Source organism: Phoenix dactylifera, chromosome 10 (assembly GCF_009389715.1).
Source record: "Phoenix dactylifera cultivar Barhee BC4 chromosome 10, palm_55x_up_171113_PBpolish2nd_filt_p, whole genome shotgun sequence".
Taxonomy (NCBI): domain Eukaryota; kingdom Viridiplantae; phylum Streptophyta; class Magnoliopsida; order Arecales; family Arecaceae; genus Phoenix; species Phoenix dactylifera.
Window position 1 is genome coordinate 3,828,463 of NC_052401.1, and position 21,463 is coordinate 3,849,925.

At 38.1% G+C, this 21,463-nt stretch overlaps 3 protein-coding genes across 6 annotated transcripts; 1 reads left to right on the top strand and 2 right to left on the bottom strand.

Annotated features, from left to right (window-relative positions):
• Positions 1-1,173: 1,173 nt before the first annotated feature.
• LOC103711103 (putative pentatricopeptide repeat-containing protein At5g08490) lies at positions 1,174-5,592 on the top strand. Its single transcript, XM_008797104.3, has 2 exons — positions 1,174-1,623; positions 1,724-5,592. Exons 1-2 carry the CDS (start codon positions 1,447-1,449, stop codon positions 4,469-4,471), a joined length of 2,925 nt encoding a protein of 974 aa, XP_008795326.3. The 5' UTR covers positions 1,174-1,446; the 3' UTR covers positions 4,472-5,592.
• Positions 5,593-6,807: 1,215 nt separating this feature from the next.
• On the bottom strand, positions 6,808-8,684 carry LOC103711071 (phytolongin Phyl1.1-like). Its single transcript, XM_017843782.3, has one exon. The coding sequence runs from the start codon at positions 7,758-7,760 to the stop codon at positions 7,044-7,046; it is 717 nt and encodes a 238-aa protein (XP_017699271.2). The 5' UTR covers positions 7,761-8,684; the 3' UTR covers positions 6,808-7,043.
• A 4,132-nt stretch (positions 8,685-12,816) lies between these two features.
• LOC103711072 (RING-H2 finger protein ATL58-like) lies at positions 12,817-21,242 on the bottom strand. 4 transcript variants are annotated; one of them, XM_008797062.4, is made up of 4 exons: positions 20,699-21,241; positions 20,517-20,602; positions 14,006-14,077; positions 12,982-13,373 (listed from the first exon to the last, which is right to left on the bottom strand). In XM_008797062.4, coding segments are annotated over exons 1-4 (369 nt in total). In that variant the 5' UTR covers positions 20,909-21,241; the 3' UTR covers positions 12,982-13,372. The 4 variants fall into 4 exon arrangements, with proteins under 4 accessions (XP_008795282.2, XP_008795284.2, XP_008795283.2 ...); XM_008797061.4 differs by having other exon boundaries at positions 13,262-13,373; positions 14,026-14,077; positions 20,699-21,242; XM_008797060.3 differs by lacking the exon at positions 14,006-14,077 and having other exon boundaries at positions 12,817-13,373; positions 20,699-21,234.
• Positions 21,243-21,463: the final 221 nt, after the last annotated feature.

Below are 21,463 nucleotides of genomic sequence, written 5' to 3' on the forward strand. Positions count from 1 at the left end.
CATTCCCTTTACGCAATTATTTTGTTCATGATAAGAAATTTTTTAAGTTATATTATGTTCTGATTAGACCAGAAAAGATCTATGGTGATACGTTTTCTCAAGGTTTTTGATGATCCTTTCTTGCCAATCTTTACCTACGCATAAAGATGCAGCCACAAGGCCAATCCTCTGATCAAAATTTAAAAAAACTTATTGGCAATTAAAAACTGCTATATTGGTCATGGTTTAAGCTAATCTATGTAGATGGTAAAAATAGGTTGGTCAGCCATTCATTGTAGGCTTTGGAAAGGATATGTATGGAGAGGATGTTATTTGTATGTCAAATTTATAATCTTTATATCATAATGGAGCAATTTTACTATTTTAATTCCTTTTATCTAACTAAAGAGTAACTTATTGAAATTAAACTGCAGTGGTGCTGAAGAATACTAGTAGCCCTTATTCTAAGTTAAAGAAGCACCTGGGCTACTCCATGGGCAAATTCTCTGTAGACAAATCCTCTAAGCCGCATTTGGTCACAACTCTCAATGGTGAAAATGAGTTGAACGTGAGCCGAGTGAGGCATAACTCTAGCTCTCGCTTGGCTCATTTTGTAATTGAGCCAATTTTGAGCTAGTGCATTTCATTTTGACTGGAGCTCGGCATATACACGAATAGCTTGTTTACAAGATCTAATAAAATTTTGAGATCATTTCAGACTTTTATTTAGATAGTTTGAAACAATAATTCTAATTATATTTTAATTTTATAATTTAAATCTATTTTATTCTATATAATTTATATTAATATATAAAAAATAATTTAAAATAAATTATGTGTATATTAATATTTTGAGCTAATTCAAATCAAGCTTGAAAGAGCTAGGTTGAGCTCTCGCTCGCTCATTTCTTAATCAAGTGAGCTTAACTCAAACTAGCACATAAACAACTTTGCTCATTTGCCTACCAAACTTTGTTGAATAAAGCGACGACAAGCTTATTCCAAGCTTTATGTTTGCCCGAGTAACTTTTTAAAACTAGGCATAAGTTTTTATCTCCCCTATCCCCTAAAAAAAAAAAAAAAACCAAAAAAGGTGGAAACATGGAAGTATGCCGGTCAAACTTACTCACATCATAAATATTCAAGGAAAAAGTTGTCATAGACCACTCTTGAGATAAATCCATCATTTATGCCTACCTCCATCCATCCTTTTGGCTTTGTTGGTTTAGAAATAAGAAAAATGACAATATCTGAAGTTATATCTATAAAAATAGCTTTTTCTGATGTAATATAAATAGTTACCACAAACTATTCTAATTTTTGTTGGCCACAGTTTTAGAATAACTTTTGCATGAAGGCCATAAAAAAACATAAAACTAAGAATAAATAATTAGAAGCAGAAGGAAAAAAGTATAAATAATTAGAAACAACTTATGACAACCTTCCGATGAAATCGACGTGCATGCTATGAGCAAGTTTGACGAGCATAATAATTCTTGGATTATGCCTTCCCCACAAAGAATATTTGGCAAGTACCAGGTTTTTTCCAATCCTCGTATCTGCTTCATTCCCGGACAGAACGCCGTCTCATGGATGCAAACACGTTCAATTAAAACTTGTTTCAGATATCGCAAACAAAGATCGGTAACAACATTGCCTTGCCTCAGTCCATAATCTCTCTTTGATGATTCCACCATATACCGACAGCGTATCTAGTCTCAGATTGATGTTCTTTTGTCTCCAGAGATCCGTTAACAAACGCATCTCAGCAAAGATATCTTATATCTTAGATGGAGTCAGGCCTGCAACTTTGCCACCCAAGCCACAGACCTCTCTCTTGTGCTCACTTGCCAGCTGTAGCGAACAAGGCCATCAAGTTAGCGCCTATGAGCTGCTTGATGAAATGCTTGTACCAGACTACAAATCATGTAATACCATGATCAAGAACTACACCACCGACCACCAATACCTCAAGGCACTGTCAGTATTCAAATGGATGCAGAACGCCAGATTGAGACCAGATAGCTTTGCGCTTGCAGCGGTTGTGAAATCCTCGGGGGCAATACATGATGCTGGACTTGGAGCAACACTCCATGCATTTGCTGTTAGGGGAGGTTTTTTGACATTTGTGGCAGTCGAGAAGGCGCTAATGGACATGTATGCTAGATTTGACATGCTGAGTGAGTCTTGTCAGGTTTTCAGGGAGATGCGTTGGAGAGATTCGGTCGCTTGGAACGTCCTATTGTCGGGCTATGCTCGTGCCCGGCTTTATGGTGATGCAATGGATTTGTTCCATGCAATGGGTGATGAGGAAGTTAAGCCTACTGCAGTAACCATGGCAGTCATTCTTCCCATTTGCGCAAAACTAAAAATTCTGAAGGCGGGGCAAAGCGTCCATGCTTTTGTTATCAAGATGGGATTGGATTCAGATACTCTAGTCGGAAATGCACTTATATCGATGTATGCGAAGTGTGGTAGTATCATTAATGATGCCTTTAGGACATTCTGTCTCATTGCTTGGAAGGATGTTATCTCATGGAATTCAATGATTGCTGGGTACTGCGATGGTAGTTTCTTTGGTGAAGCCTTTGAATTGTTTTGTCGGATGCTATTGTCAGGTTGGCAGCCTAATTATGCTACAGTTGCTAATATTCTTCCCATCTGTGCATCTGTGGAAGATGGGTGGTGCTATGGAAGAGAACTCCATTGTTATGCACTGCGGTGTGGCTTGGAGGTGGAACTTGCTGTCTGTAATGCACTTTTGACTCATTACTCGAAGGTGGGAGACATGAAAGCAGTTGAATCGATCTTCAAGCAAATGCATTCAAGGGATTTAGTAACATGGAACACTGTAATTGCTGGGTATGCTTTGAATGGATGGCTCTCAAGGGCAATAAATTTGTTTCATGAATTGCTGTCTAGTGAAATAAAACCCGATTCGATCACTCTCATTGGTGTGCTTCCTGTGTGTGCTCAACTAAATGATGTACGAGAGGGAAAGAAGATCCATGGTTACATATTGCGGCATCTTTTGCTCTGCCAAGAAGCATCCACAGGAAATGCACTTATTAGCTTCTACGGGAAGTGTGGCGAACTAGACAATGCACTGAAGACTTTTAAGGGGATTCCAGAGAGGGATTTGATATCATGGAATGCAATGCTTTCAGCTTATGCTGATAATGAACAATGGGAGAAATTTGTGGACCTGTTGAATCAAATGAATCTCAAAGGAATTCAACCTGACCCCGTAACTACTTTAAGTGTGCTTCAGGTAAGTGCTTTCTATGGCATAAAAAAGGTTAGAGAAGCCCATGCTTATTCCCTTCGAGCTGGCTTCACAAGCCAAATGACTGTTGGGAATGCAATACTTGATGCATATGCAAAGTGTGGGAGCACTGATGATGCATTCAGAATGTTCAGGAGCTTGACAGGAAGGAATGTGATCACAGGCAATACAATGATCTCTGGCTATCTGAAGCATGGTTGCCGGGAGGATGCTGAGATGATCTTTGGCCAGATGTGTGAGAGAGATGTAACCACCTGGAATTTGATGATCCAAGTTTATGCTCAGAATGATTGCATAGATCGTGCTTTTGGTCTTTTTCATGAGTTGCAGCACGAAAGAATGAAGCCTGATAATGTTGGTATGATGAGCATCCTTGCAGCTTGTGCACGTCTGGCTTCTGTTCACTTGGTAAGGCAGTGCCATGGCTACATAATCCGTGCTTCTCTTGGAGACGATCACCTGGAAGGAGCTCTCCTCGACTCGTATGCAAAATGTGGAAGCATAAATGATGCTTACAAACTCTTTCGAACGAGCTATCAGAAAGACCTAGTCACATATACTGCTATGCTTGGTGGCTATGCAATGCATGGTATGGCACAAGAGGCACTTGGGGTGTACTCTCAGATGGTTGAATTGGATATAAAGCTAGATCATGTTATCATAACTTCCCTTCTTTCAGCCTGCAGTCATGCTGGGCTGGTAGATGAAGGGTGGAAGCTCTTCAAATCCATTAGTAAGAATCATGGCATTGAACCCACGATGGAGCACTATGCCTGTATGGTGGATCTTCTTGCTCGAAGAGGGCGCTTCAGGGAAGCATACGATTTCATTAAGGATATGCCCTGTGAAGCTAATGGCAATTTATGGGGTACACTGCTTGGAGCCTGTAAGACTTACGGAGAGGTGGAAGTTGGGCGACTGGTTGCAGATCATTTGTTTGATGTTGACACTGGGAATATTGGAAACTATGTGGTAATGTCAAACATTTATGCTGCAGATGGGAGGTGGGATGGTGTTGAGCAGGTCCGTAGACTAATGAAGGCCAAGGATCTGAAAAAGCCAGCCGGATGTAGCTGGATCGAGGTTGAGAGAATGAGACATGTGTTTGTGGCCGGTGATCTTTCTCATCCATTGAGACTTATTATTCGCAGTACGTTGAGGACTTTGGATCGACAAATCAAAGACCCACTGGGTCAGAGTAAATGATGACGGCAAGTCCTTCTAAGCAAATCAGCAGATTTGCCTTCAGCAGAAGCCTCTACATCAATGGAAGATTTTCGTAAGAGACCTTATAAAGGGGCCTCTGAGCCAACAAATGGCATCATAAAATTTTTCTGACAGGGATTATATCTGCAAACATTCTCAAGAAAAAGCCTTCTATTATGCCAGCCCCAGAAAAAATGACTTTACAGGAGCACATGATTACTATGATCTGTAGATCGTCGATGAGTTCCGCAAAAGTAACCAAAAGATAGCTCAGTCATAGGAGCAACCGAAGCTCCTATGACTGCAGAACATCTCGTCATTTGTTATGCAGTTTCATATGGTGATAATCTTCCAAGGTTGGAAGATTATGCCTGCAGAACATCTCGTCATTTGTTATGCAGTTTCATATGGTGATAGCCAATCAAGAAACAGTTTCAGAGAAGGTTGTCTTTTGATATGGTGGTTCCTGAAATAAACTCTGAAATCCAAGCCATCCACAGAAAATGGGTATGATATCTTGGTTGAAGCCAAACATAAATTTCAGAAAGGAAGTGGCTCAAACTACAACCATACTTTCAGCGCAGTTCAAGACAGCTGAAGACAGTAATGACAGAAGCACTAGGGGAAAGCTGAACTTTCAACAACCACATGCAAGACAATTTCAAACCCATCCTCGCCAGCCAAAATTGAATTCACCCAGTGTAAGGTAGCTGATTTTGATGTGTCCGGAGAAGGATAGTGCAAGGTGATGGAACTATTACTGTGATACGTGGAACAAATGTTTAAGAAAGCAAAACATTTTTAGCCTGAAATTTGATGGCAAAGAAATTTCAAACATGTGAGGTATGCTATAGCAGAGGTGATTATTTTAAAGAAAGGGGGGCAATTGACATAGAAGAATGTGGGTATAGGAAATTTCTTAAAGCTGACTTGGTGAACCTTCAAATATACAAAATTTGAGGCAATATGAGCTTGGGGACAGCAGCAAAGACAAAGTAGCCGATGTTTTTTCTTTTCTTTTTTACTTTTGATACCTGAATTCATGCAATCAAATTATAAAGGTTGTAAAAAAACGGGTGATTGAGAAAATATGAACTCTAAAGCAGATTGATATGTTACCATCTTCACAGCATTGTATTAAACTCTTCAGCCATGGTGTTAAGTATCATAAAACTAAAGAAAACTGACTAATAGGAAGCTAAAACAATAAGGAAGAAAACTAAATAGTCTTAGGAAGAAAGCTATCATTAGGTGAATGCACTCCCACAACTTGAGCAAAAGAGAGAGTCACAGACATCCACTCTGTATTTCTCAGGAACACTTGCAACCTTTGCATCACACAATAAGGTACAACCATATGCATGTCAAACATCTATTGATTTTGCCTTTCACAGCTCTTGCAACATATAAATCTTTGAAAACTGTGGGCTTTTAAGTACATTGAATTCCAACAAAAGCCCAACTTTCTGACTAGTTCTTATTCCACCACTGGAACCCCAAACACCGCTAAGCAAAATTTTCATGATTGAAGCCAAATTTTAATCACGTGAGAAAAGTGATTCAAAGAAACCCTAACCATGGCTCGAGATATCCAAACTTTAACAGCAATGATAAAACACTTACAGCAAGCTGAAAATCCTAGTGATCAGGTATGAAATGGTTTTAGATTCAGCAACTCATTTCCCAGACTGCTAAATGCAGTTCAAGGAAGCTGACTTTATGTCGAAGGGAAGACACTGCAAGGTGATAGAGCACTGATGGTGAAAAGTGCAGTGACATCTAAAGAATTGGAAAAACGTAAAGTTCCAATGCAATGTAAAAGACCTTCTGCAATAAATCTAATGGCAATAACAGGGCAACTCAAGATTTCAAACTTCCATGAGTAGATGCTGAAATTTGACATCTTGGATTCTGAAAACGTGCCAAGTCTGCTGAAAATAACAGAGGAAATTTTAAATTAGAAGAACCTGGCCATGATGCTGTACGAAAGTCCTTAGCACTGAACTTAGAAAAAGATTAATTGTAGCAGAGGTTAAGGTCAGCAGTAAAAGCAATTATTTGGTGAAGGAACTGATTATATTCTTTCTTCTTCTTCTTCTTCTTCTTATTGGTCGTCGTTGTCTTCTTCTTGGCATGTACACCTAAATGAAGGCAATGTTTCAAATGCTATAGGAAGGGAAGCATGAACTCTAATAGGTTGATAAGTTACCATTTAGATGCTGCCTATGATAATACCCCTGCATGATCTCTTCAACAATGGTATTCAGTATCACAAACAAAGAAAACTATATAGTTGCAGAAAGAAAGCCATCATTAAAGAAATCACACCCACAAAATGAGCGAAAAAGAAAGCCATATATATCACAATTCTAATACTTGTAACATTTCTGTCACATAGAAAGGTATGAAAACTATATATACATCAAGCATCAACAAAACTCAGCTCTCACAAACAACCGAATCATCTTCCATATCCTCCATCCCTCAAAACTGCAGGATTCCATATTCATAAAGCATTCTGCTCGAAGCTAACAACCTTGCTGAGCTCTGAATCCAACCAATCCCACCATCATCAATAAAGACAGTGGAAACCCCTACAGACCCCCAACCAGACCCCAAACAGCACCAAGCAGAGGAACACATCGATGGCAAGCACTATCTTCACACGGCGCCACCATAATTTTCGTGTATGCTGGGGCCCTCGATTCCTCGAGCTCAGGCTCTTCCTCAAAGAAACACCACCGCCTGCCGGTTCATGAGGCAATTCGATCTTTATCCCCCTATCGTTACGATCCTCGCTGCCATCTTCAGCCTCAACCACCCTGTCCTTTGATTTCTTTCTATCATGTTTCCCACTCGCCTTCCCTAAAAGAAGAATCCTTGCAGAATCTGTCGATCCATCAGTTGACGCACTGTCAGAGGCCTGATTCCGGGACATGTTCTCCAAAGAAGATATCAAGCGGCCAATGACGGGAACCAATTCATCCTGGAATCCATTCTTGGAGGCCTTGAAACTATCTCGGAAGCGCTTGAGGAACCGGTGGGTCTCCAGATTGCCAGTGCTCGGGTCGGCGATGGCAAAGTAAGTGAAATTACCGTCCATTAGGAAGCTGAAGGTCCTCGAGCCGACAGTGTGGGAGTACCAGGAATGCAGGGCTGGGCTTTTTTCCAGGCAGCGCTCGGCTATTGCCTCAAGCTCGGGGTCACAACCACTGAATTTGTGGAGGATTCTGTTACCTTTGGAAACGCAGCAGAAGACTACGTTCCCTGATGGAGGCTGGGATTCCATTGGAGATGGAGGGCTCTCCCCTAGCTCTGATTCATAAAAATCTCGGTCTTTTAAGGAGGGTTGGGAACAATTACCTCAAATTTCACAAGGGTTTTGATATCAAATTGAAAGAAGACTCCGATGAATTCTGGTGGTGGAATCTAGGAATTAATTTGAAAACAGAAAGCTAAATTCTTTCAAGCTTATATTCATAACAAATCCCAGCTTTATTTATTAAAGAGTTCTCTCCCTCTCCTACCCCTGATTCACAGAAGTCCCAGGTTTGAGAAGGGATGGATTACCTCAAATTTCCCCAGGGTTATCCTATAAAATTGAAAGAAAACTTCAGAAGGATTCTGGTGGTGGAATGAAGGGATTAATTTGAATTTACCAAAAAAAGGGGGATTCATTTGATCCAGAAAACCAAATTCTTACAAGCTCGGATTCATAAAAATCCCAGCTTTATACCAACAACTCTCTTTGCTACCCTTGTATTCATAAAAATCCCAGCTTTGACAAGGGTTAGGATGGATTACCTGAAATTTCACCAGGGTTTCGAATCAAATTGGAAGACAACTCGGAGAAATTCTGGTGGACGTAAAATTTGGAAACGTTTACATGGGGATTTGGAATCAGACCAAGAATTGAGGGGTAGGGTTTTCAAAACATGGGGGATTGGACCAAGAGATTGGAATTATAGGCAGAGACATCAACATCAGAAGAAGAAAAAAAACAAAGAAAGAAAGATTGGACTCTTGTTGGAGGACTGGGAGAAGGAAGGAACGGAGGAAGGCAGGGGACGCACGAAATGGAGCGCGTGAGGATTAGGGTTCCAAAGAGGCCTCTTCTTGGAGAGATACCGGTTGGAGAATAACTGAAAACAGAATACCCGGTTTCTTGTGGGTGATGGAAATTTTCTTCCCAGGACCTGTCCTCAAATTCAAAACTGAAAAAAAATCCAATCTTTGCTTTTTTTAACAATATAATATAGTTACTAATATGCACATAATACATTTTGCCGTGATTTTAGAATAATCCTCATATAATTCACGGCCGTTATAATGATTTTTTTTTTTAGGCTTCTTGATCCCTCTCTCACACGTGTGCGCACATGGACTCTCTCTCTCTCTACACACACAAGGCCTGTTGATTTCTCTAACACACGAGAGCTATTCAGAGCCGGCTCAATCTTTAGACGCCCGAGATGGTCGCTTAAGGCCCCAACTTCCAAATGCATGTATTATAATGAGTTTCAACGTGAGCATCCAAATGCATTAAGGCGCCCAATGGGCCTTAAATACTACGTATCTTTCTAGCTATAAATGCATTGAGCGGCTTTTAGGTTGTTGATCTCTCTCTCCCACACAGGCGTCTCTCTCACACACGAGTCCTGATCTCTCTCTCACATAGACATAGACACACGCGCATGCCCGCAGACACATACACATCCACACGCACAGGCACACATGCGCGCACACAAATAAAATAATAAATGACCATTGCTAACTATTTAGTTGTTGTTTTAGTTTTTGTATAATGGAATTTTAAGTTGCAATAAATTCTTTTCATCGTTCTTTTATTAAAATGGCATGATCATATAGTAACTTACTTTATTGATATTTTTGTTATTTTGTATGATAGCCGCTAATAATGGCTGCTATAACAATTATATTTTTATTCCTCCAATATCAGATCAAATAATATATCAAGCAGATAATAATCATTATAATTATCATAATGAGAAATAACTGCACCAAAAAGGATGTATTAGTTTTTAGTTTGAACAAATTCTGATAAATTTGATGAAGATAAATTAAATATAACATGGATTGTTTATCAATTTTGTATTAATATCAATAAGTCCGAATAAAAGATGAGTTACATGCTATTTATTTTGTTGAATATTGATGGCCGACATCAAAGGTTTAAAAAAGTGGGAAGAGATTAGAATCTCTAAAATAAATAGGGATATTTTTTAATAGTCTCTCTCTCTCTCTCTCTCGCTCGTTATAATGAGTGTAAATATAAACAAAGTTTATATATGTTTTTTTAGTATAACAACAACAAAGTAACGTTTCTTTTAAATAAATTGTGCACAAGTTAATTTATTAAGCCGAATCTATGATGCATCATGCTGAAGTGATGGGCCTGTCATGTTACAGTAAAATGCCAAACATGCTACAGAGAGAAGAAAGAGAGAGAGTAGAGAAATCTCAAAAGAGCAAATATAGTGATGATTAACTTCAGCCAAGTATATCCTTTTCCATAGTAGTTACCCTTACCCTCCCCAACTACCACTAAGAAACCCTTGCAAGATATGTGTCCTCAAATGTAGACACCCAGTTTTTAGTTTTTCCCCTTAAATTTAAGCAAGCAAATAACAATATTTGGAGTTGATATATGGCTATATGGCAGTAGCTAAATGGAGACAGCAGCATCTAGGACTGCTTCTTGGCTAGCTTATTGCCCATTCTCTTTTATGAGTCATCATGTCGTTTTAACCAATACAAGGTTAATGTCCACTTCAACTTTGATAGAATATAGGGTAGATGAAAAGAAAGGGCTCACTCAGCCATGTAGATAACGACGTCTAAGGTTTATAAGTTAGTGTGGATGGGCCCAAACAGGTCATTATCTCATGACACCACCCCATTAGCCGACCTACGTTTGAGGCCTGGACAACTGGCCACCTTAAGACCGAGAACGCGTGGAAAAACACTACCAAGAACAGAACAGTGACAACAAACGTGAGGTGCCGTGATATGAAAGGCTTCCTCCTCTAGGCCTTGTTATGATGCTCACAAATAGAAGGATATAAGTACCAAACAAAAATTTTTTGGAAGATCGACACGAAGATATCCATCAAGGAAAGATTTCATACTTATCGTGAGGTAAGCAGGTCTGCCGACTAGATTGAGTGGCTTTTTTTTTTGGCAAAGATGAGTAATCTTAAAACTATTTTTTTTACAATTTCGTGATATTTTATTTTTTGATTTTATCGAATATATTTGTATTATTATATGGGTATGAATCTTTCGGTTTAGCCATAAAAAGAAAATGAAAATCTCTATGTCTTATTATATATGATGAATCATGCCCACCGAATACGACCAGTGAAAATGATTCATGTCCGTGAAATTTCTTCGATAATATCATAACCAATTGGTAGGATTGTTGGCAGTTTACATACAAACATTATTTAAACAAACAATCAGCAGTAATGTGGGGTGGTTGTATAAGAAGGCTCTCCTCTCAAAATCACTTATTAGACAATTAAACTGCATATTTGAAGGCTGCAAACATGGCTATAAATCTATTCAGAAAATAAGCAAAATTCTTGGACAAATGTTGGATACTTACTACTTACTAGAGGGATTAAAGGCTCCAAAGTATTCATTTCTCAGATGCCCCCATTGAATCTAGGAAGTTGGTAATTGCTGAAAGATTTTTTTTTAAAAAAATTATGTCTGCTCAAATTTTATTTTTATTATTTATTGTTTAGAAGTATAATGGGAATGTAACTGGACCCTGCAGACGCAGGTCCTATTGGTAATTCATGTTTTATTCTAGTTAGTGAAAAATGTTGGAGTATTCAAAATTCCAAGCCTACCATTTTTTTGTCTTTTGTCCTTCTGTCTTGTGTACTTTTTTTTAGTTCCATATTGGAAAGAGATGAAATTCGAATGGTCTTTATATAATCTTCAACCTTTTAACTTGGTAAAGCAAAGAAAGTAGTAGCCCATGCGTGCACGAGCCCAATAGAGATCCAAGACAAAATTGGCAGATTTAATCCGAAAACGTGTTAACCGAGCGTGTCGTGCTTGATCATCGCGCACGGGGGGACCTGCTACAACTTGGTAAACTTTAAAATACACCTCTTCCTTCTCTTTTTATTAAAGTTTAACCCTTATCTTCTCTTATCTTCATACTCCTCTCTGTGTACGCTTGGAGTGACCCAGTTGTTGTATTTTGAAGAATAGACCACCATTACTTGCTACACCGAGATTGATTCTTCGAGGAGTGCGATCTATTTTTAAGAACAGTGAAATCACGTCTCAACCGATAAGTCCTTCTTCTTACCATCTATTCTTTTCGTAATAGAAAATACATTTGATTTGAAGCTTCTGTGTGTGCGCATTAGACTTGCATTTAGTTCATGATCTCCTAACACAGAGACATGCCTATGAAGTAATAATAGATCACACTCTTCCACTTGGTGATAACAAATCAGACAGGCAGCTCAACCTTTCTCAGTATCCAGTTGCGGTGCTTCTCTTTGGTGGCAATGGGCTACATTCATCCAGAAGTACACTTTGAAAGAAGAATGCCACATGATGATGCAAAGGCTGGCGATCAGAGCTGACATATCTTGCAGCAGAATGTCAGCATTTTACAGATAGCACTGCAAGTTCTCCCCTGTAAATGAGATACAATCTTTTTTTCTTTTTTTTTAAAAGTTGTAGAATTATTACTTATGATTTAATTTTTTGAATCATGCCATTAAAATTGTGTTCATGACATTTTTATTAAGCTTAATTCATTAGTAAATGCTAATAAGAAAATCCGTCTTATTATTGTGGTAATGCTAGTGCATCTAAAAAGATTGCTAACCTTTTTTTTTTTCGGAAACCGCTACCGCAAGGAGTGCGAGAAATTGCACCAAATCAAATTAAAAAAATACCAATTTCATTTTGTAGTTATCTTCCACTGACTGCACCGAGTTGCACCATGAAATCGGCCAAGAAGATCAGAACTTAAAGATGGAAAGTACTGGTACCTTTTGAAAGATGTACTAATTCGCCGAAAATTTCCCATGGGAACCTGTGGTCAGAATTTGCATACATTTATGAGTATACTTGTCCAATTAGTGAAGGAAAATGCCTCACCTATTCGCATTCTTGGAGGTTTAACTTCCAAAATTATGCTATGTTGCTTCCTTTGATTCACAAATTCAGAATCTCAAAATTAAGATTCTTTCAGAGATAGAGAGGAGAGGGAGGGAGATAGAGATGGTAGAGAATAAATGTGAAATTTGAAATAAAAAAAAATCTTGAATTTACATTTCAGAGAGATATATAAAGTACCGAAACAAATCCAAACATTTATGATTTATAAAATCATAATCCGCTTTATTAGAAGCATGTAAAATCAATAGTACTAGTATATTCAGTACAATTAAATAACATGCCCCAGTAAATGAAAATGCACTTGCATCATAGGCAGCCTGTACTCCTAGTTCCCCCTCAACACTACCATGAGCTTCAGCAATTAACTGCTATTGATACTTCCCCATCATGCCTACATTCTTCTTCTCCTCTTAAATGGCTGCAGTCCTCATTAGCAAGATCTCTTTGCCTTTCTGTTGCTTCAATGTCATGCTGAGCAACTCTCTCATCAATGAGCCTCTCTGAGGATTGTTCTTGCAGGTTAGCTTCTCCAGTGGTTTGGCTTTCATGATGTGGGAGGTTGGTCTCAGCAGCTTTCGTCACTGGAAGGAGTGAGGCTCGGCAGAGAGGACAGGTGGTGTTAGTGGCAAGCCAGTGATCGATGCAGCCTACATGAAATGTGTGTCCGCATTGAGGTATTCTTTGAAGCTTGTCATTCGGTCGGTAGTCCCCTAAGCATACAGAGCATCTGGAAAACAATATAATCTTTGAGGAGGAAGAAATAAAGGATGTGGAGAATGATTGTTGGGAACGAAATGAAGCTGAAAGGAAAGGAAAGGACATCACAGCATTACTGTAAAGATTCAGGATGTAATTTTGTGTGAAAGGTTTCGTCTTGTACTGCTTTGTAGAAACAACCACACAAGGGAGATCTAGTGCATGACACGCATACCGAGCTCCTATTTCAGAACCTAAAATACCTTTAAAGCAGGTTCTGACATCAAAGAAGGGTATGACGGGTGATCTTGATAGAATATGGGGAAAGCCGAAGATGACAGAAAAGCACAAGAGTGAGACTCTAAAAGACATTTCAGCACAAGGCAATAAGAATGCTGACTAAACTAATGCACAGGGTAACAGCGACTGGATGACACTAAGAATGGATAACAGAAAGCGTGGAATATACTCCAGCATTAATCAATCTTATAGCATATAGTTTTGAATGAAACGAAAAGCTATGGTTCGCTAGAAGTTGGACTACTCTGTGGGAACATACTTGCACATAAGTTGTTGATCTTTTGCTCATGTATTTCCTAATTAAACTCTCATTTTGTATCAAAATTTTAAACCACTTTCTTCAAATCTTGGGTAAAATTTTACCAGAAAGGAGAAATAATCACCACATGTGCAAGGAGACATGCAGCAACAAATAGTCCTCTAACTGATGGGCATCTGCAAATGGTTGAAAATAATAAATCACTTGCTTAAATAATATTCAGATTTATAAAGAGCAATTTTCAATGAAGCATACGTTATTGAGGCCCAGAAAGTATCACAGTTTAAATCATCCTTCTGGAAAAAGGGACAAGTAAAACAATAACTAATTTCTTCAAGCAGTTTACTATAGAGGAATGATCATCTGCTCATTTAGAGCTTGAAATGAGAAAATCTCAAGCCTGGGTAAAGTCTCTGAGGTTTTTCCAGTCGAGCTTGAATTGCATTTGTGAGAGTTATGCTGAAGCTGGCATTAGGAGCTTCTTTCCTTGAAAGATGACAAGAAGACATAAAACCAAACAGAAGAGATGATGCTAGATCAGAATTTAACCAAATGGGTTAAAATGATGAATGAAATACTTAATTCCCAGTCCCTATTGCAAATTCATGTATTTAGTTTAAATCATATTAACGAGAATTTTCACAATATTTTTATCCAAGTGCTAAGGGAGTTGATGTTTTCTAGTCACTTGTGCCTTGGTTTCAAACATCTAGTTGAATATTAGAGTAACTCAGAGTATTTCAGAAACATTTGGAAAAGAAATGAACAAATCCCCAAGCTTATTGAGTGGGCAGTTTGTGATAAATGGAGCTTTTGGATTGAAGCTCCTGTGGATTTTTTTCTCAAATAAACTGTGCTTGTGAAAGAACAATAAAAATAATTGGATTTTAAGAAAAGAAGACATTCCCTATATTCTGGAACTTCCAGTTAAATTATTAACACTGCCTTCATTTTGGTGTTAAAATGATGCATGCTTATGCCAACATCTTGCAAAGGTGAGAAGCAAAGGAAAAGGATGCTTAACATGATTTAGTACTGAATAAGGCTTTGTAGAGGAATAGACTTTGTAGATGAATAAAAGGTCTGGGAAAATAGCTAAGACGCAGCTGGTGTTGTCTCTTCAGAACATGTGTAATGGTTTTCTAAGAGCATTATGAATAACAACATCCGTGAAGTGAATAAGGCTGCTAATGTACCTTCAACAAATAGAAAAATGATGAAGATCAATTAGAGATGGCAAATTGATGGACATATAGTTCACGTTGTGGCTTTTATGGATAACATAATTAGAGATGGCAAATTGATGGACATATAGTTCACTCTGTGGCATTTATGTGTAACATATAGAAGTCATCTGTTGAGTGCTCGTCATTGGAACTAGGGTGGTGAAAGGACAAGTGTACTATAGAAACAAAAGCCAAGCCTTGACCATATAGCCTTGGCCCGACCATAGAGTCTGCTTTATACATGCTTCTCCACCAATCATTTCAACTAAGATTTGTCTTTGATGTCATTACCCACCTTTCTGAGTATATTCTCACAACCGTCCACCACGTACTTACTTAAGGTCTTTCTCCCTTTGTTTTTATCCTCAGAGCACAAATCAAGTACCTCTTCTTATTGAGGAAAGGAATCCTCAGGTCTTCGTTGCAGACAATTGTACTATCTTGGTTGGATCTCTTCAATCCATGCAAATTCTGTGAACGGTTTAATTATTCTTCCTGTCCCCATCTTTCCTAGCTTCTCCTTGTATCTTTGATAATACTAACCTCTATGGCATGACTACATTTAATTGGGTATGATATGTAGTGTTACTAAAGTATGCCTCTGTGCCCTTACTACATATACTCCTTATTATGGGCATTCCGAAACAGCAGGATGAGCATAATTAATCATGTAGATACACAATATCAATGGTTTTTTTACCATTAGGTCTGCCTGAAAATAGAAAAGAAAAAATCTAGCTGCAAATGTTACACCAGTGTGATGCAATCATATCATTCAGCTCCTAAGCAGTCATGAAGTTGATTTTAGAAGAATCACATTTGCAGTCTGCAAGGCAATAAGATGGACTTTATATGGAGATCAGACTTTTCTTTTTGTGCTTGTAGACATGCCATATGTTCCTTTTCTGCTTGGATTGAAGAGTTGAACGGCTTAAGCTTAGTTTTGGACAATTAAAGTGATCAATTTTTATAAATTATTTTGTAGCCTGTATGGCTGTAATGCACTCACACAAAGGGAAAAACTTGTATGGCAGTGTTCCTCACTTCGTAGCTGTAAATATGCAAGCACCTCCGTTTGGTTCTTCTTCCCTAAAAGATATGAACTCAAGTGGGCTCTAGAAAAAGGATGGAATTACACTGAAAGGGATGTCATAATCTTTAAATAAATTATCAGGGCAAATTTTCTCAAAAAAAAAATCATGACAGTGGTCATACATTGGCTCTTGAAGATGCTATTGTCTCCACTACCAAATGATATGTTTGATGACTTGAAAGAAAATCAACATACTCAATGGAACTAGAGAAACATGATCTCTGGATCCTCATGTCTAATCTGCTCAACTTTTGGGTTGAGTCCAAAAGGTTTCTTTTCTTTTCAGTGAACACTCCAAAGACGGTAAGTTCCCAAAGGTAGCACATCATCATAAAATGCTAGAGCAAACTTTATGAAAGCTGGCTGAAACTTACATGAGCAAGTATAAATTTGAGTATAGGCAAGCTGTGATGGCCATATTAGATATCATCTTTGAGAGCTAACAGAAACATTTACTGTCCAGAGTGAGATGGAGCAGAATTTGGACACTCATGCACAGGTCATCATAGAGGATGAAAGAGCTATAACGTTTATGTCTTTAAATAAGTAAAGCATAAATACTTTTCACAGAGTATCAATGTCTGTATCTGCTATATATATAAGGCAACGATATCACCCAGATATGGCATTCTATGTGTTGGAATACTGGGATGCTTCTAGAAAGTATCCGTTTATTTTCTCAAAACAGAAAGGTATCCAATACGCAGAGGATAAATCCCAATGCTTTCTAGACACATACGAGATACTTTTGAAGGTTGTTAGATTATAAGTCAAGCAGAGGGTAAAGTAGGTTCGCTACCCAGACCCCACTTTGCTTAGGTAATAAAAACACCTTTGCCATACATTACCATGTATGCATTGACTAAAATAGAAAGCAAAATTGAACAAAGTGAAGATCACATAGAATATTTTTTGTAATCATTGAAATGAAAGGCAATATATATACCATATAACATATGCAGTTATGCACTTATTTATTGTAGAATCAGCATGTTCATATCGCCTCATATACATATCTGCTCATCATTGTACGTTATAGGATGAAATGGTTTGATAGGTTACTATTGACCGAAAATCAGAATGTGCAACGTGTCGAGGATGCATGAATGGTTCCAACCAGTGTTCCGAAACCTGGTTAAGCTGCTGGGCTCGATATCATGCAACTGCCATCTGATAAGTAAGGCAAGTTAGTTCATTTTCAAACATGGATTCAGTCATAACCTGCTGAATCATTAGCAAGAGTGGTTCAACCGTTCGGACGACTCGGGTTTGACAACAATGACCTGCATGGATCACTCATGAAGGTGATAAGGAAGAAAAAAAAGTAGCTGCCAATTCCCTCTTAAGCATCCTAGTTCTAGAGCCCTAATAAATGCCAATCTCCATCAATCACCCTCTCTCCTCCCTAGCTGTCAGATATTGCTGCCACCATGGCTAGCACCAAGGAGGCAGCCCATCTCTCATCATGGCTGATGCCAAAGAGGAAGCCAATTCCATGTTTGTCTCCCCTCCATTCCACTCCCATCTCTTATCTCCTTTGTCCTCTTCCTGCCATGCTGCCAAATCTGACTATGGCTGATGCTAGGAAAAGTGCCGAAGAAAAGTGTCTTTCAAGTGCCACTTGACAGCAAGGTGCAAAAAGCCAGAAAAAGGCTACTTTTCTCCTCTCTTTGTTTTTAAATTATTTTCCAGAAGGACTGGGAAGAGGCACTAATGTTATCCTAAATTTCAACAAGATGAGTGGATTGATGCAAATACGTCATCACCTAGGCTGGTTGCAAAATATTGCTTTCAACAATGTTATAAAAAAAAACATAAAATAGTTATTCCTCATCTTAAACTGCAAGGCAAACCCCATCCAAGTGTTTCTAAGATTTTTAACCGAATACATCTTACAACGAACTCTCAAACTTATATTAAACCTATTTAGAGCCAAATTCTGGACAAGGAAACTTTAGAAAGGAGTGCGATTGCTTCAGAGCTTATGCATACAAAGGGGAGCTCATATATGAACTACACTAAAGCTCATCAAACAGGCTACACACTCCAAGATTACCCTAAATTAGGAAATAATATAAACTTGGAGGGGAAATATTCATCAGAACACAATATGAGCCATCAGACATTATAATCCTAGAAGTGGAAAATTTAAGTAATTGCAAAATGTCCCACAAGAAGTGAAAATATACTAGGATAAGGACTCCTAGGTTAGAAAGCATAAGTGATTGGTGAATTGTGATTTGAGGGGAATACAAAACTTCCAAGGCATTAACACATTGTTGACAAAAGAAAAATATCTTGTCTTTGTTACAAAAGAAATGCATCTCTCTCTGTCTGTCTGTCTCTCTCTCTCTCTCTCTTCCCTCTCCCTCCCTCCCTCCTTCCTCCCCCCCACCCTCACTTTTCATGGTTCATGTTGCAAGTGAGATGCTTGTTAGATAAAGTAGATTCGTTTTGTTTTATTGATCGACTAATTGCACACGTGGCAATGTAGTTGATTTACCACAACTTCATTAGAGCAAACACGTCAACCATTCCTAGCTTATCCATGAAAAGAATAAATGAACATTTAGTGTAAGTGCCACGGCATCTTGGAAGTTTTTGATTCAGACAGGCTGCGAAGTAGAGAACTAACAACTCCTTTTGCATTATAAGCAACTCTACTAGTATCGACTGGATCTAGACATTTAGATAAACTTCAAAAACAGCTAAAAAAGAGTTGCATAGAAAAGTAAAGCAGCAAACTGAATAATTTTACCCTGAAAAGAAGCTGCTCTTTATAACCCTAAGTCATAAAGACATTTAAGATATTTTGGCATGTAAGCAGATGGTGTTCTGCATATTGAATTATCAAAGGTTGTTTAAAATTTTGTATGAATAAAGAACCATGTAGAATATTTATTATAGCCTATTTTTCATTTTCATAGTTTGACCACTTTTTCCACCTAAATGATGTCAATATCCCACCCTTCTTCCATAAGGCCTCCTTAATTTTCAAATAAAGCAATGAGATATGGTGGCAACAGTGAAGGAATAAAGGGTTATATTTAGATCAATGAAGTGCATGCATGAAGTAATACCGACAAAAGTTACTAGTACTCGCATTATCTAAGCTTCCATTATTAATTTGCCTGCGTTAAACATTGGCCTTAAGTTCTTATGTCATTAAACCTTTCAACTACCACCATTTAAGAATAGGTAAGTGTATGTATATTAGGATGACAAAGTGCTTACTCGAGATAGGTGAATGCTAATATAGAACATTAGAGAAGGTTTAAAGGTAAGTGTCTAAAATAAGTAACATGAAGCACAGAGGATGTAATCTTGGAAAGAACTCATATGAAAGTGAGGCCCAGTTTGCTGTAACAGCAAAGCAGCACTGCAACATGATCCTATCATAATCCATATTCCACATAACCAATTTAAACTATATCATACTCCTGTGGATTCTACGGAGACAATGGAACATGAAAGAAGAGACCTCGGGCCATACCAGAGATCCATCATTGTCCCATTGCTTTTTCCTCAACTGTTCAAATCAAAACCAGGAAAAACTTAGAAAAAGAAATAAACAAATTTTGTTCAGTATCTAGTTCTGTTTTATCAATGCTCAAAATAGACTTCACCTACCATCAATCTATGAACGAAATTCAGAGTTCCTCCATGGCCTCATAAACTAATAAATAGATTTTCCAAACATACAATCAATTGCTAACTACTTCATTTAATATAATACCATAAGTACGTTCAACACGAACGAGCATTCTCTCAGTAATGACAGGCATATATAGAAATTTCAACAAGGAAAATTTCCTTCTTCCTTTATGTCACTAATCAATCATTGTAAGAAGGCATTACAAAAATTCAAAAAAAAGGGGCACCCTAAGAGACCTTGCCATTTTTTGCAAAATTTTCTATGACAACCCAAACATATTCTGAAAGACCATGATGCCAAACTCTATACACTACATACACAAGAATGCAACCAGCAAAGAACAAACTAATCCTTTGTTTGTCTGTCTCATTGATATATTGCATAAGCAAGGAACTTAACCAAAAGGACAAACAAAAATGTTAACTCTTGACTGAAAAAGAAAAAAACTACCATTAGTAAAGACCATAAGGCCACAAAACATCTTTCTCCAAGAACTACAAGAACCAGCTAAAATCCGAAGATACAAATAACAAAACATAGGCTGACATTTTAGGAGTTGATGACGGTATACTCGACCAATCAAAAGCACACTCCTAGCATTACAAAAGTAAGTGAATAAGCATTGCAAAAGGATCACTCACTGTGTCTCTCTGATCAAGAAGCTCGCCTTGAAAATGACTATCGGAAGCATCTCTCTCACCTCTTTCTTTATACCCGACTCCGAACTCTTAAGCATGAACCAACAAAAATATACCACAATTAATAAAATGCCATCAATCAGTAATTATCTATCCAGTAACAAATGCACGAAACCAGATCTTACTCTCGGGACCTCTCCCCTGCCCAAATGAGAAGCCCTCATCCTCAGCGACTGCCAATTCGCTCTCCGCCGCTTCAAGTAGAACACGTAGAACAAGATCAGAAGAACAAAGGTGAAGAACACCGGCACCGAAAAGATGAAAGCTTGGTAGAGCTTCAACTCAGGGGAAGCAGTCGAGCAATAACTAGCTGGATCCGGAGAGCTACAAGACATCTGAACTGAATATTTCACGGAGAAATCAAAGAAATGCAAACCCTAAGAGCCTAAAAAAAAACCAAGAAAGGTAACAAATTGAAGAAAATTAGTGAAAGAAAGCAGGAAACTTTGTGTTTATCCCATGAAACCCTAAAAGTCTTGAGAACAGAATGAGAGATTGGGTGCGTTCACGAAAAAGAAGAGATCGGGAGTTGAGGAATTGGGGTGGAATAAATATATTCCCGGTTGTTAGAATATCCCAGGATGTGGATAGCGAGGGGTTACGTCTCGAGGGAGAGGGAAAAGGGACACGTTGCCGGTGGATTGGAAAGAAGGGAAGGATGGAATAGCGAGAATATTTTATGAAAGAAGAAGAAGGATGGTTTTTTTATTATTATTTTAGAATACGAATCATTTAGTGTTTTTATTTTATAGGGAGAGTGAAAGATACTCGGCTTAGTAACTTACTCTATCCAATTGATTAAATTAAGGTGATGTTCAATTATTTGGATTTAAATAATTATAATATTGGATCAATCTCACCTACCTTTTGTGAGAATAAAAGAAGGAAAA

What these genes read in the sequence shown, in the direction of transcription:
- LOC103711071 (XM_017843782.3), bottom strand. Translation starts at nt 7,760, where the DNA reads ATGGAATCCCAGCCTCCATCAGGGAACGTAGTCTTCTGCTGCGTTTCC.
- LOC103711072 (XM_008797060.3), bottom strand. Translation starts at nt 20,908, where the DNA reads ATGTCTTGTAGCTCTCCGGATCCAGCTAGTTATTGCTCGACTGCTTCC. An exon ending in GCAGGGGAGAGGTCCCGAGA is followed by an intron (nt 20,603 to 20,698) that starts GTAAGATCTGGT and finishes TTCATGCTTAAG; the next exon opens with AGTTCGGAGTCGGGTATAAA. An exon ending in TTCTTGATCAGAGAGACACA is followed by an intron (nt 13,374 to 20,516) that starts GTGAGTGATCCT and finishes ATTGTTTTCCAG; the next exon opens with ATGCTCTGTATGCTTAGGGG.
- LOC103711103 (XM_008797104.3), top strand. Translation starts at nt 1,447, where the DNA reads ATGAGCAAGTTTGACGAGCATAATAATTCTTGGATTATGCCTTCCCCA. An exon ending in GATATCGCAAACAAAGATCG is followed by an intron (nt 1,624 to 1,723) that starts GTAACAACATTG and finishes TTTTGTCTCCAG; the next exon opens with AGATCCGTTAACAAACGCAT.